This window comes from Solea solea, chromosome 1, assembly GCF_958295425.1.
Source record: "Solea solea chromosome 1, fSolSol10.1, whole genome shotgun sequence".
NCBI lineage: Eukaryota > Metazoa > Chordata > Actinopteri > Pleuronectiformes > Soleidae > Solea > Solea solea.
The window spans coordinates 41,864,435-41,881,010 of record NC_081134.1 but is presented as its reverse complement, the minus strand read 5'-3'; the positions used below and the strand labels follow the sequence as shown (position 1 = coordinate 41,881,010).

General features: G+C 42.6%; 1 protein-coding gene across 2 annotated transcripts in view; it reads right to left on the bottom strand.

The window, feature by feature from the left end:
* The window catches only part of LOC131463816 (matrix metalloproteinase-16-like), a 61,463-nt gene that overhangs the window by 26,652 nt on the left and 18,235 nt on the right, over positions 1–16,576 (bottom strand). The window contains exons 2-5 of one of the 2 annotated variants that reach the window (XM_058635870.1): positions 13,307–13,455; positions 12,501–12,515; positions 12,024–12,146; positions 8,014–8,318 (exon numbers count right to left, since the gene is read on the bottom strand). In XM_058635870.1, the coding sequence (XP_058491853.1) occupies positions 8,014–8,318; positions 12,024–12,146; positions 12,501–12,515; positions 13,307–13,455 (592 nt within the window). The remainder of the gene's footprint in view (positions 1–8,013; positions 8,319–12,023; positions 12,147–12,500; positions 12,516–13,306; positions 13,456–16,576) is intronic. The other variant, XM_058635876.1, reaches the window with a different exon arrangement.

Below are 16,576 nucleotides of genomic sequence, written 5' to 3'. Positions count from 1 at the left end.
ACGTTGTGGGGACTTGTCTTCCTTATAGGGACAATAATCAAAGTAATGTCCTCTAAAGACAGAGAAACCAGACTGTGTGTGTGTGTACATTTCATGAGGACCAAAAAACTTATGAACCATAAGACATTTTGTAAGAGTACAGTTAGGTTTTAGGGTTAGGGGTTAGAATTAGGTTTAGAATACTGTACAAGAAGGTGTGTATACGTGTGTACATGTGCCTGTGTCTTTTTTGTTTTTGTTTGACTGCCCATTTCCTCCCACAAATGATTCTACTCACAGTAACTCAATCATCACTTCTGTTCATACAGTTCCTCAGGATTTTGTGACGACACAAGGAGGATGACAGACCCAGATTAGCGTGAAATCTTGCGAATCGACCCAGTCTTAATGTTCTAAAGTACGGCACACTTCACCATGACAACAGATGAGCTCTTTGAAAAAGCCTTTTCCCTAATATTTATATTGAGGGCCACACTTTGTGATTCTTTCTATGACATCAGTGAAATAAAATGTGTCGCTTCATTGGTATAATGACTGGAATAACATACGATGGCAGAACTGGCTGACTAAAAAAAAGAGTGTGACTTTGTGCAACCATAATCTGACAGACGGCCCAAACTCTCTGTATAAACTCAACTTCTAAAACTTCATACAAGGTCAACATAGAGAAAACCGCTCTTCTCATCTGGGCTGGTGCCGGTCGTTAGATAAGACGCAGCCACATTTCAACATTGTTTTTGTCCTTTTCTTCTACTTTATTTCCCGGTGCTTGGAAACACACACAGCTTCATGCCACCCTAAACCTAATGAACGTAACGCAGAGTGAGTGAGGGAGGAAGAGTGACTGTTTCCTCCTCATCACCCAGTAGGAGTAATATCCTAAAAATAAACCCGCAAGGACACCATATGTTCTACTCCTAAGCCGTATCACAGAATTTCTCCTCTCTTTTACTCCAATTCCTCTGTTTTCTCTTTTGTTGCAAACTCTTCTCTCGCCACAGTCACCGTCCACCGCTGAAGATTGATCTCCGGTCATCGTCCGCAGCTGTAAATGTACAGTTACGTTAAAGGATTGCGTGTCAGTGATAAATCACTCTGCTGATCGATGTCAGGGAGCGGAGGCTTCTCTCACGACCATCAATCAGCTGATCAGTGTCACGCCTGTCCTGACATCCCCTCCCACAGCCAATCATCACTGTGTTATTGACTGCCCCGTCTGCCACTGTGTGCTGCCGTTATCTACACAATCCAAATTCATAGTGTATTTTTTCCTCCTGGTAATGGTGTGTTTTTCTAATCTATTTGGTTCGTTCTCGGAGAAAGAGCGAGGGAAGTAATAAAACCATGGAATCTTTCATTTCCTGTGTGTAGGTCTGGCCTGGATACTGTGTTATGTTACAGTTTTCCTGATACTACTGGAGGCTACGGGACCTTGAAGGCATACCAGGCCTTATAAGTCACCCTCAGGCGAGACTGGGTGTTTGTGTACAGTCACGGTATGCAGCGGTGATGAGGTTTGGTGAAAAAAATCCAGCCAGCCTGCCTGTGCATGTGTGCGTGTGTGTGCGTGTGTGTGTGTGCGTATGTGTGAGTGAAAGTCAGAAATGGAACCCATGTTATCTATTCCTGTGGGCATGGCTTTGATTTTTCACAAAGAAAAACACAGCGGCGTCAGCCCACAAAGATGACCTTGTGATAAAGCGCACCGCATGTGTGTGTGTGTGTGTGTGTGTCTGCGTGTTCACCTCTTTTGTTGTGCAGAATTGAAAAACTGTCAGGGAAAAAAAAAGAAAGCAAGCACCTTCCGCTAATGTGCTCCCTTTCATGAGTGGCCGCAGCACATTGAGATCTGATGAAAGGAGTCAAATCGTCTCTACCGCCGCGAAAAACCTCCACAGTGCTCCCCTCTGTCCTCCGACACTCTTGTCTCTGTACCCCCAATCTATCCGCCCATCCATCCTACAGAGTATTTGCCGATCGCTCACCCACTCTATTCCTGGTCTCTCTCACTGCGTGTCACCCCGACTAACGTCACGCTGTCGCTGTGCTGTCCTTAACAATGTCGCGTGAATCCCCAGCTTGAGGTGAGATAAAGTGAGATGCACTAACGCTACAAGATCAGAGGGAAGAGAAGGTCACAGAGTGGCTGTTTTTTTCATGTATTATTGCAGCCCACAGGCAGTGAGAGAAAAGGGATCTGATCAGCGAGAGAGGTCAGCACCTCTGGTATTAACTATTGGATATATATATATATATATATATATATATATATATATATATATATATATATATATATATATATATATATATATATAGCAATGTGTGTGTATGTCAAATACACTGTTTCAATTATGATGAAAAAAAGTAATATAACATCAAATTCTTTTGCAATTAACAATGAGCAACAGGGATTGGGTACCTTCCTCAGGGGTATCACAGCCCTTGGTACAAATAAAATGAATACAAGTTCATCCCTCCATCACATCACGTCATGGATATAGTATTACAAGAACTGGAGAGAGCACATCCCCCTCTGGCTCAGTGGCCACTTGTGGAACTGCAACAAAAAAACACAACAAACAAGTCATGTGGCCCAAAAAGCAATTTTCCCATAGACCACAATAGTAAAAGAGACGCCTGTAAAGCTGTTCAGCGTTTATAGATCTTTATGTTCTATATATTTTTTAATTCATGGAGTTCCATTTTTGTAAAAACTTCCTAAAGGCCATAAAAAGCCCAGAAAGAACAGAAAGAATCACGTGCAGCAAAGTGAAGACGCCAGAAAGGACGTAACAGTAAATTTACAACTCTGTCATCATCTGCAAATGCAAGGACACTGAGTGAGCGCTTATCTTCATTGTTTTGGTCACGGAATAACACGTTCTCGTTCCTTTGTGCCTTAAATCAAGTCGTCATTTTCCATGAAACAAAAAGCAACTTATAGTTAAAGCCTAAATGTTGTCTACTTCGGTTTGAAGGACTCAAGTGAAGAGGTCAGCTGAGGAGGATGGAGGCGCTCTGCTGCTGACTCTGATTATAATCATTTGGCCATGATGGTCTACGGTTGATGAGACTTTATTTTAAATCAGCCAACAGGGGAACAATAGAAGCTTGAAGATGCGACGTGTTTACATCAACATTTTTGCAACAGCGTCCTCTGATGTTAGAGCACTCAGGTGTCAAGTGTCTGATGCAGCAGACATCACACCATGAAAACATCAGCGCACACACACACACACACACACACACGCAGCCGCTGCCTGTATCATATATCCAACTCTCTTAAAATGCCATTAGTTAATCCTAATAAGAACCTCACTCTGCTGTGTGGGCTAAAATAAGTGTGGAGTAATCCTGTGTCCTCAAATGTCTCAGATTGTGTGTGTGTGTGTGTGTGTGTGTGTGTCAGCGAGAGAGTTGATGTGTGAGCACTCTAGCACGTTTAAATGTTTATCTCCATCGTCAGCGGGGATTAATCCTCCAATGAGCATCTGTGATGTCACCATTCAAAACAAAAACAGCATGTAAGGTGCAATGCTGGCAATGGTCGCCGTGACAACTGATCCTTCTCGACAACAGCGAAGGGGGATTAGATATGACAGGCACGGGCGGCTTACTGGACAGGAGCTCATCTCTGGTGTGCGTGTGTGACTTTGAAATGGAAAAATGAAAATAAATAAATGGAAGTGACTAAAGAGAGAGGGATGAGATTCATGGAGAGAGATGGGGCGAGTGATGGATAGATAGATTTGTGATTGCAATGATTTACATCTTTTTATTTATAATATTGGATTTGGGAAATGTGACATACATTTTATTCATATTTTTCATCACCAGTCATCTCAATATAAACTATTCTGCGTATTCTGGCTGGTCAGCAATGTAACATGACATTTGAGTACAGAGGAGAAGGGCAAGAACGCTTCCATGGCTCACAGAGCAGATGAATATTAACCCTGACCTGATCTCTCTCCATGTCCTTTTGCCAAAAAAACAAGCTTTCTTTAGAAGTAAATCCAGAGTCACCTTAATTTGGACACCTTGATTTACTTCCTGCCACTACAGAGAAGCTTGTCTCACTGCGAGTACTGACTTTCGATCAATACGTCCACCTTTAAAAAAGGAAAAGATAGTTTTCAGGTGGTGAAAGGTTCAAAGGTGCTCGTCTTGTTATCTTTATGTACAGTAGAAGGCCCAGAATTTCCCGAGTTACTCAAATGCAACTGTCGGCCTGGCCCCAATATCAACACGCAGAGACACAGCGTTACGTCGCTCTGCTCAAAGCAACACAGTGTCGAATTTCCTAATGTCTCCAATTTATTTTGTCAACACATCGACTTACAACACGGTTGAATGGCCGTCCCCGTCAAAGCCTGAGTGGATCCACATCGCCTGCATTGGCACTACGGAACTTTGCCGAGAACCTTCAGGTAAATAAGCCTCCGCCAGCTCCGTACACATGAGATGAAAAGATGCTGCCATCGTAATATAGGATGTGCAGTATGTCCTGACCTGGGAAGACAAGCCTTTGATGGCCATGTTGGGTGACACCGCGGTGACACGAGTCCTGCCGCTATCACATCTCCAGCAGTGACATCAACACCTCATCCTGAGTCCCCGATGTCACACATGCCTCCTGCCTCCACCAGCCCATGAAATGAATCATTAAACTCATACCACAAATAATATATCTGCATGAACACCACAAGATTAAAAGAGATGATTGTGGATTACAAGGAGGAAAAAGGAAGTCTGTGCTTTGTGGAGAGATTCTCACAATATCTCACCAGAACTCTTAGCATCTCATACCTGGTGAGAAAAGCACAAAAATAGTTCCGGGTCTGAAGATTAAAACCTCAGCGGCTCCTTGTAAACTTCAAGAACATGAGTGAACATGAGAAGGCTGCAGACTGATTAGGACACAGAGACCTAATCTGGACAAATTAAAATGATTAAACTGAGCTAATCCTGCACACACCCTGCCCAGACTCGTCTATGTTCTGACAGAATGAATGAATGAATAAATGAAGGAAGAAGGAAGGAAGGAAGGAAGGAACAGAGCAGTCCACTCACACACCCCAAACCCACTGGAGGTCTCCACCGCTAAGACTGTAATACAATAAAAGCACCATTCCAGTTCTATTTCCAGGTTCGCATTATTAGATTTTCATAGATTTTGTCTTATTTTAGTCTTGTAGCGACTGCTGCACGGATGGAAATAAAGCTGGGCAGCGTCTTCTGGCATCTCGCACACATTCACATTTGTGTTTTGTGTCAAAATGGAGAAGATTTTACCGCCTCGCTCGCTCCGTTATTTGACAGGATGAATTCAATATTGCGTTAATAGCCAGACTCTTTTCTCTAACAAGAAATGTGACTATATCACTGTTTTAGTTATCAGAGTAGGGAGTTGTAAGTCAAGATATTCAACATCAGGTGGCAGAAATCTGCATCTGCCTTCAAAAATGCATCACGCCGGAGTGGAAGCAGAGAGCAGGCAGCGTTCAGCCAGTACATGTTCATATTTGGCCAAAACGTCAGCTGGAGACTGTGTAATAGAAGTGCATGATGGGATGTTTTCACAGCAGCGTGGGCCGCAGCAGTACAGTGTTCAAACTGCACTGACGGGGGAAAGAGAGTGTGTATCTGGATGTGTGTGTTGTACAGGGTGAAGCACAGCAGTGTGAGTGTGTGTGTGTGTGCGTGTATGTGAATGAAACATCATTAGTTTACTTTAATTAGTGTGTTATTGAGGCTGCAGGAGAGATTCTGCTGAGTTGGATCAAACGTGTTCTCACAAGTTAATCACAACATGTGAACGGAGCCTTCACGCGTCCCTCTGCTTTAAAATTCACTCTTCCACGCTCGCTCACTCTCTCGTTTGTCTTGCGAGATCCTCAACCTTCAATATTTGTCAAAAGAGACTCTCTGCCACTCTCTCCCTCTCCTCTTCTTCTCCTCGGTGTTATGTGCTTCCTCCTCTTTTCATTCTCTCCGTCTTTAAAGTGTTTAATGTGTTTATTCATCGCCATCGCTGCTCTGACTCATGACTTCAGTTACAGGCGTTCATGACGACTTTAAACAGGCACGTCCACTGTTGAATACCATTTAAAACAATAGACATACTAATATTAATAATGTAATCAGCATTCCTTTAGAACATTTATAAGCTGTGCTTTAACTATAATAAAAAAGGGGGATTTTGTGGGAAAAATGGCAACTTGATTTACGGTACAAAGGGATTGTGTCCAAAAACAATGAAGACAATGTCATTCACTTGGTATCTGCCATGTTTTTCACAGCCTATTATGACACAACACAACACTGGCACCAGCATTTTGTTACCTGCTGCTTTGTTTCTTCATGACAGTGACCAAACAGGGTCTGTGCTAGTAAACGTGGAAGTCGTTCGCCGCCTCTCCGACTGTACGATACCTCTGTTCGTCCTCTCCCATTGTCTCTCTACTCGTCTAATCTTCGAGGAAAACTCTACCATCACAACAGTGAAAGCCGCACACGGTTCAGAGGTCAACCTGGGAGCTTAGTCAACTACTGTAACAGCTGGCTTCCACTCTCACACACACACAGACACGTTTGTGCAGCTATCCACATTGAATTCCATTAATTGGGAGCGTCTTATACTTATACTCGCCTTTGCAGCAAGAAGGTTTGTGACCCAGTCGGAACAAGGGCGAGTTTGCATGGATGGATGGATGGATGGATGGATGGATGGACGAACAGACTTATCCTAATTCAAATCTTAGCCTTAAACTTAACCAGTTCCTTTCAAATGAGGTTCTGCCTTATCAGTACCAGATTTTGGTCCCCATGAGGACTACCGGTCCTGACAAGATCAGTGTTTATGCCAGAAAAGGTACCGCAGGGGAAACAAATACAAGCACACACACACACACACAAGCAAAGATCTGCTGCAACTCCTCGAAAACAATAAACAGCATCACAGCTGTTCGACACGCAAGCCACACACAACAGAGTGACACACCGAGGCGGCTGAAGGCTGACAAGCTGCATAGCTCAGGGGGGTAATCACTCAGCTCTGGCACCACTGATGTGACTCGTTAAACAACAACAAAAAGAGAAAAGCCTGAGCGAGCGTCAACGGATCACACTGGAATCACGCCGGGATCGAGCGGGAGATCGACGGCGTCTGAGCGCCCGAGGTTTTATCTCAACGTTTACACACAAACACACAGACTCACTGGGGCAGCAACAAAACAAAGGTGACCAACAACTCACAGCTGTATCCGAGTGACGCCGCCAGAGCCAGGGAGGTGAAGCTGCTGTTGCTGCCCACGCTGCATTTCCAGCGATACACGACAGTGCATCACCGTGACCGCAGAGCATGACAGCATGTGCTTCAGTGAGAGTATTATGCATCATAACACAAACTTCTTCTCACATATTTACCACAGATTTGAGACGGTGAGAATGACAAACAGACCGGAGACGACATGAGACGCATGGTCTACAGACATCCTACACAATTTCATATGCAGTTTGTTTCGAAAACCCATTTCGAAACCAATCCGATCCAATCCAAATAATGACATCATCGCGTTATAGCAGCCAGCTCCCTCAGTGACTGGTCATCTGTGAGGTTTGAACTCCTCTGTCAGATCCCATTAGAACAAACTGTTATGATCACACTGAACCCGTGTCCCATTTTATTCAAATGTTGTTTTCATTTGAAATGGAAATAAGCCACGACAGAGATGGGTTCACTCAGCAGACGGGGGAAGTGAAGCAGGGTTTATTTTAGGAAACACAGTTATCTACATGATTTGTGATGGGGTTTTTTTGTCTTTTTTTTTTAATGAATTGATGCAAACTTGCTATGGTTCCTGGGTGGATTTGGGTCAGGTCATTTTCAGGTTGGGTTCGAGCAGGGTTCAGGTTGAGTTTGTGTTTGTTTTAAATCGGAAATAAGTCCGGTTCTTTATCATCCAACTCGCCAGTAACAACACAAGTGATAACAAACTAGTCACTGCTTACCATCATGGTTGGGGTTTCCCAGCGTCCATGGCTCATCTGAGTCAAAGTGTGTGTCGCCTCCTATTCCCGGCCCTGGGAAGTAGGCGTGAGCCAGGAAGCCACCCTCGCCGTCAAAGGGTGAGCTGTCGCCATGAAAACCTGAAGCAAAGATGATGGTGATGTCCACGTCTTTCTTGGTCCTCTCCAGCTCGCTGTAGGGCACGGCCTCAAACCGCAGCGGCGTCACATTTTGCCACACATCGAAGGCTCGCCGAATGGCGTCGTGGGTCTCCTCCGCACCCACCTTTGGCGTCACGTTCTTTATGCTGCGGGGACACATGAGGACAGAGATATTAAGACTATGGACAAACACGGCCAGATGAAGTGAGCTTCAAACTGGGATTTCTCCTTCAACCACGAGGATGATATAACGGTAAATCAGTTTGGTAACTCTTGCATTCTCCAATACTCAAATAATCCTGGGTTTAAACAGGTTTACACTTCATTATACAGAAATAACAGACTGCTGAATGTCACTATTGACCAATTACAATCACGTATTCAACCGAGCCATGTAATAAGTCGTGTTTCTGAATTACAGGAGTAACTATCTCCCCTTTATTTAGTTTGCTACTAGTGTTCATTCTGAATAAACAGTAAATAACAGTGACTTATCCACTAATTGAAAAAAAAAAAAAGAATCAGCTCTTTTGCTGCCAAAATAGGCTCGAGTTGCAGCCCTAATGTCAACCTACGGAGTCACACTACGCCAAAAGAACAAAAATAAGTTTGCCGCTATCCTTAGTTTCTCCACCGTGCTGTCATTTCACGCTCAGCCTGTTCGCCAACACAGAGCTAAATGGAGCGATTTGCTGAGCGAACACAGCAGAGTCCTTCCTGTCGGCCGACTTGCTGCAGGTGTGGAGAGGAATTAGCCTCTGGAATTTATTTTCTAATTAAGGATTATCAACAGCCCAGCGCCTGCTGAGTGCCCCAGACTGGTTTGGGCAATCAGGAAAGCCTGTCTCCACTTTATTCACTGTGGAAATATCTCAGTGTCACGCTCGCACATTCTCTCTGGGATAAATGGAGAAGTGTAGTTTACATTCTGCAGCTCAGGCACTAGTAAACTCACGATATGCTGTGTGTTGGTGGCTCAGAGTCTCACCTGGGACTAAAGTTGCTTTGATGCATGTGCCAATTCTGATTTCTCCTATTAACTTTTTTATTTTCTCAGAGGTTTTAACGGGAAAAAAGTGAAGTACTACTGACTTGAGCTGCTGTGTTTATTCAAGATCTTTTGATTTGTTTTTAACCTTTGTATCCTCTATCCACAAATGTGTTTTTAATACTGGTTAAATAAAGAGGCACGGGTTCAACGTGAGGATGGAGAGCTGGAACTGCCAAAATTACAAGCAAATAAATTAATAAATAATTTGATAATATTCAGTATAAATGAAACCAAATATATATTTATTTGACCCTTTAACGCCGAGTGTATCCCAGATGACATGTTTGCAAGAGTGAACTATGCATTTCTGTAATTACACATCGGTTTGTGCTATTGGAAAAATTCCAAACGGCTTCTGAAAGCTGAGAAGTTATTTCACTCGTGCTGTTTCAGGAAGTCAGGAAAGAGTTGGAAAAACGACATAGTTTCCATTTTTTGGCCTGTTTTTGGACACAGAGACAAAAACTTTAACAAGAGTTGTTTTAAATATGTTTTACACTGTTGAAATTTAAAATTTAACACACAATCTGGTGAATAAAACCTTATTTAAATTGTAAATAACCACCAGATATTGAAAGTTATTCAGGGAAAAATGGGCAAAAGCACTTAGTTACAGGCCTTTTATAGTTAAAATAATAATAATAATTCTAGCACTTATCAACCAAAAAGGTTCCGACCTCCAGGTTTTGACAGTTTGTTATTGAATGTTAGTTCTGAGTGAGTTCACTTACGAGGAACACTTTTCATTTCCACAACAAGTAACAACAACAATTCATCTAACTGGACAATAGAAAACCCTTGAATTACAAAGGGAATCCTGAACAGCTGGAGTGGTGTGTGAATGTGATGGTTGGCTGTTGAGTAAACCGGCTCTGCCTGATTGAAGCTGTGCTAAATGGTCCTCCTGTGATGTGAAGTGCTCACACGGCGCCGACGGAGGCGACCAAAGAAGTGCAATCCGGCTTCAAATGAACATCAGCCGATCCCGGGAGAGTCCTAAAGTTTGAAATGAATGAGACTTAAATGGCGAAGAGTCTCCAGGAGCCCATGTCCGGCAAGTGTTATCACCCAACTGGAGAAGGTGCTTTGTGACGAATGGAAGAATCCTCCCTGCTCTCGGGCCATATCTAACAATCAACTCCATGTTGTGAGGGGACAGTGATTTCAGATGCAGCTAATCGTACCAGCATGCAGGGAGAACAGCCGGCATGCCAAAACTAATTATTACCTCCCTGCAGCAAGTGCTGTATGCGGCTACACAGAAAGTAGCCCCCGCCTGGGAGACTGTGGATTTGCATTGCTTTTCTGAGGTGATTGTGAGGAGATGAGGGCAAATGCTCTGACCTTTTACATTACACAAAACATCAGAGTCAACATAAAGGAGCCATTCACAGCTGAAACAGAATTCAGTTACATTGTTAAGATGCTACTGAGTCTGTTTTCAAATATAATGAAAAGCCCCCACAGACACAGAAAGAGAGGAATGTTTAAAGACTTTAGTCTAATTCCCACGGTTGACCAGAGCTTGTATTTGTCTCCCACTTATAGACTAAGGTTATGAAACGAAACGTCGCATTTTTTTTTTATTTTCTATTATTAAAGCATTTCTCTGTACAATTAACGAGCGAACATAAATATGTGACAGATGGGAACTGTAACAGCTATCACCTCATTTATATTCCTTTGTACCCAACTGTGCGGAGCCTTTCTGGGAAACGTCTCAGTAGTTCAAGGATGAACACAGTTTGACGCAGTTGTGAGCAAACAATCGGGAGCGTTTGCAGAGAATGAGCTGAAAGTCACAGGATCTCTAAACACAAATGTGCTATATTGTCTAACTGCCTCCACTACAAAAGGAGCAGCTGCAGGCACATCTGACTGCTGAGTGGAGGCCTGGCACACGTCCATGTCCAGCACACTCACTCACATACACACATATCCCATTACATAACCCTAATCTGTCAGAGAGCACCCTCTGCCCTCCACTGGGGTTTCCTCCTCTCAGCTCATCTCTTTTTTTTACTGCAGCTGCTTCTCCTCCACAGCTCCTCATTTACACTCTTCTCCTCCTCCTCCTCCTCCTCCACTTTTCATCAGGTCTGCTCGTTTTTTTTTTCCCCTCATGTCTTCAGACCTGCAGCCTCACAGATGAACCGAGTGCTCATGAAACCATTTCAAACACCAATCCCGGTGTAATATTCTAAAGAGGAAAAAAATGCAGCCGTATACAGTCCTACTTTAGCTATAGGTCACTGATCCATTTGATATATTTAGTATGCAATGCTGCTTATTCATTTATCCTCAAGGCAGAGCAGGAATAAATAAAACCAGGCCCACCACTTAAGGATTATCCCATGAAACATAAAGTTGGCAGCAGGCGACAGCATGGTGGGTATAAAATATTACAGGCACTGGGCTACTGGCCTCACTCAATGTTACATAACCACAGCATGTTGTCGTCTGATGCTACGTTACCACTCATGGACATTCATATCAGGAAATGTGCGTGTAAATCATGAAACTGGCGACAAAGCTGGTTCCTCTGCAGTCGTGAGGTTTACAGAACCTGGTTTGTACTGTGTGTGTGTGTGTGTAAAGTCAAGTTCAAACCTGGGTTGATTCTTTGGTTATCTAGCTTTATGTCGCCTCTATGACAGAAAACTTTGTTGACTATGTTCAGCAGCTGTTTTCTGATCCACACATACTAATAGATCTTCCTGAGTATGGGTCAGTTTTTGTAGCAGGGATTGGAAGAAAGCTGGATTATTGACCATTAAAAAGCTTGATGTAGTCCACCTACCTGTACGTGATATGTTTGTGCTGCCACCTCTGTCCTGTGAGCGCGTACCGCCGTTTCCTGACGCTGAATCTGGACGCACCCCCTACCTGGTCAGGAACGCCACATCTGGGCTTCTTCATCCACCTACAGGAGAGCGGTGATGGAGGGTCAACAAGCAGCACGTTTTTCATCATACAGGCTTATAACGCGAATGATTCGATGAACAGTCCCAATCCAGTTACATTCAGGGATGTCATTTTTTTCCCCAAAAAAATCAAAGCAATATCATATATATATAATATAATTTCCACTTTTGTTACTATTTCCATTCCAAATAAGAATAATGAACAGACAATTAAGTAAACAGACGCGGAAGAGGAAGAAAACGATGGGACGAGCAGACACATGCAACGCTGTCATCGGAATTCAGAATGTATTTTTGCACATGTAAACACAGCGACAGATTCATTCATACAGTATATGGAAAAGCCACCTCACCTTATTGTGTTATCACTACGTCAACAAAGAGCAGCAGAGGGGGGAATAGAGACAAAAACAAACAGGTGTACAGTTATCATCACATTCACTCAGTTTCAGCTCGGTGGTTGAACAGATGTTAGTGTGCGTTCACACCACGCCGCCGTGTCACAGTCCACTGGCCGATTTGAACTCTGTGGCACTTTTAGCACTGTTGGTATTTCAGTGTTGCTGGGGACAAAATGTCACTGAACAGGAAACAAGATATATGGGTGAGCTACCGGGAGTAAAAACTACACTAAGCGTGTGCTCCATGCTTTTCTTTTCTGTGCTGCCACGACCAAGGAGTCAAGCTGAAAGCACAAGTTATTGTTTCTTCAACACACAAGTGGCAGTTCTAGTGGTTTAACCCTCCACTGTGTCCTCTTTAGTGATGGAGCTGGGCCTTCATTTTAACAGTCAAGACCACTTTTTGAATCTCAATAACAAAAACTAATAAATGTGAACCACAGCTTTTTTTTAACCACAGCTTCTCAGTTCACTGCACGTTTAGCTCCTCTTGTGAAGAAGCCGTCTGTGCCCGAGTGAATTCAAATCTCATCTTGCAGAGAATTAGGTATAAATAGCGACACCATCATAACTGCGGAGCCACACTCGGCCTCTTTTCCGCTAATGCACTGATGTTTCGGAGCATCCACACCGCGCGGTCATTTGAAATGTAACCCCCTGACATCTGTTGTGTGTTTTTTGTAGAAATCCATTACCGTCACACACACAATTCATACCGTGACATGTTTTGCGGGTATTTTTAAAGCGGCGTGACTCACTCTATAGTGCTGATGTCCATGCTTCCTGTGACATTGAGGCCATAGCGGCGCTGCATGGCAGCGATAGCGGACTGCATGACTCGGGAAGAACGCAGCACTGACATTCTGGGGTCGGCGGTGGGGAGGTAGCCATACCTCTGGAGCCATGCCTGCGAGAAGACAAACAACAAGAACAGGAATAGGTGAGTGATAGGACACGTTAAAGGAATATGTCTTTAGAGTGAAGACGAAACAGGATGGAGCCCAGTGGAATGTAAACCTTCACCTATTTTTTTCTAATTTGTGTCAGAGAGATCATGCTCTCAATCACTTTTTAAAGCAAACAAGCTACTATAATACAATTCACAGTAGAGCTGAAACAATTACTTGATTAATCAATAATTATCGATTGCTCAATTCATTGGTTTGAAGATTTTTTCATGATTTCTGATTGCTTTAGCTTCTTAAATGTGATTAACTTTTATTTAATAAAGAAATGAAGAAAATACTCACATTTAAGAAGCTTAAACCATCGGAAATATTGTTTTAATAAGGAAAAGAAGCTTCAAACCGATTATCGATTATCAATTATCAAAATAGCATTTAGTAATCGATTCATCGATTAATTGTTTCCACTCTAATATTATACATATTTTACGGACCAAAAAATGACTTGATTAATCGAGAAAATAATCGACAGATTAATCGATTATGAAAATAATCGTTAGTTGCAGCTCTAATTCACAGTATAAATGGGTGCATAGTACATTCCCAAAAAGGGAACACTTAATATTATTTCAGAGGTTATATATGATATAATTAATGAATCACTACTTTATTTCATGCATGTTATTTTAAACATGCAGACAAAAACAATCTCATCTGTGAGTCCTAAAAAACCCCTGAGCTTTGGCTTTCTATGCACAGAGCAGTGTATGTTGTGTTGTATTTGCAGATCATTTGTTCTAATGATTGAAGCAAGAGCGTTTCATATCGACCCACACTGTGAGTCACCAGCATGGTCAATGGGTGAAATGAATGGCGACAATGGGCGTCTGCAATAACTCCTCACACCTCACTGCTCTGTGATCAAGCCTCAAGCTTTTTTTTCCCCACAATGACGATAAAACACCGGAGAGTCGTCTCCACACGCGCAATTTAACAAACAAGACATTACATGTTAATAAGAATAGAAGAATAGAACTTTGCATTCACACGCAGACAAGGTAGGTGTTAAGAAACGCATGTCAGCTTCATCCAAACCTGAAAGAAAAGCAAATAACGTCTCGCACAAGATCTAAAACTGAACAAAGATAGTTTTAAGTGTAGACACTTTTTTTGCACCATGGCACTTATCCACACCTGGTCCAGTGGAGCAATAGTGTGCGTTTGCAGGTAGCCAGATGTGAAGTTGTAGTTTTGTATTTGTGCAAGAGAAGCGCTTTAAAGAGAAGATACAGTCAGCTAAATCTGCTGGAATAGACGGAATAGAAAAATCTACTGCCTGTCCTGTACAACACCATTTAAATGCCATCAAGATACAACTTCATGCGAGCGAGAGAGAGGAAGAGTAACAAGATCTAAAGACAATTTTTACCCAGGGACATTTGTGTTAGGAAAAAGGGCATGAGCAGAAAGTGAGAATGTCATCTGTTATCATTTCATTTGGCTTGTCTGGGGAAAGGGCTTTAGTGTAATAGAGCTTTCAGAGTCTCTATAAAATTCTGCCAGGGGAAATCACAGCTCAGGTCTTAGGACAAGGAAGGAGAGAAGAGGATCAGCCAGACTTTTCCATACAAAGTGATTGGAACAGACCCAACCATGTTGTATCCACTCAGTCTTTATGATATGAATGCATTTAGCAACAAAAGACCCAGCTGTTAAAAAGAAAACACCCCACACAACAGGAGCTAAACTGTGTTGTTTCAAAATGCAGAGAAACAACACACACAAAAAACGCTCGTCTACAATCTCAAGAGTCAATGAACTGTCGGGATGCTGTTATTCTTCATTCAGCAACGCTGTGCCGAGATATCTGAGGTGCTATTCTTACACACACTGTTGTCAAGCTGCTTCGGTCATGATGGAGGCCTGCTGCTCGAGATAGCACACACACTGAGACTGAAATTCACTGAAACAGCGAGGGAAGCATGGCGAAAACGCAATCAAAGGCAAACCATTACCCAGGAGCTCTGGAACAAATGTGAGTGTGCAGCTTTTGTTACAGTGGCTGAGCATCATGTCGAGCCCCGAGCTGCAACAATCAAGCTCTGGTAGAAACCTGCTATTTAAAGGAGGTCTGGTGCAACGGAACAGTGGCGAACCTTTGTGAGCTCTAGTTATGAGATATGAAACTCAGTCGGGGGTCGGTTTTCACACACGGACGTGTGTACTTAACTTTAGATTTGTGTTGTAGTTGATGTTATTAATATTATTCTGCCTCAGTTTAGTCTTCTTGAGCAGAAATTATGAAACATTATTTGTATATCGCGTCCTTCACCTGAAAAAGGGCTCTATCAGGAAATCTTAACACAGAGATTCGTATGGAGTTGATCGGCACTGCGTGTACTCGTGTAGATTTATCCGCCTTAATCCTGGAGATATTATTAAGGGTGAAACTTTGGGAGCAGAAGCAGAACCAACAGTAAACTGGTTCTTTCCTGTGGCAAAACATGGCAGCTGCGCGTTGTCCCTGCAGTGAATGAGCATCAATTCTGAAAAATCGCCCGATGCTGAAACGAAGACCCAGGCTTGGTGATGTGGGACACATCTGCCTTGGCTCTTGGGTCTTTCTTTAAATAAATAAATGGCGTCGAACCTCCTTCAGCAGAACAACAACTGATCTCATTGTTGTGTAAATACTGATGCGCCTCGGAGCTTTTCAGATTGTTCGCAGCTTCATTTAATTATTTTACATTTATTATTATTATTTGGGTAATCCAGACACTGTTGCATGACATTGTTCTAATGTGATATTTACACACAGTAAAAGCAGTCGAGCAACATTTTCACATTTATTTCTTCGTGTTGTATAAACACAGGGTTAAATTTAACACAAACCTTGCAACCTCTATCTAAGAAGGCAGTCAATGATCCCATCATCATTTTTGAGGTGTAAAAGGTGACGTTCCCACATGTTCAATTTGTTCAATTTGGAATAATGTGGATAATAATCAGGGAAAGAACTCTGGCCAGTAATGGAAATCCTAAAAACAAAGATACTGTATAAACTAAAGTGTACTTTGCAGTGTTTTCCAATAGTTTGATAATGAAAAGAGAGTTTTAATGTTT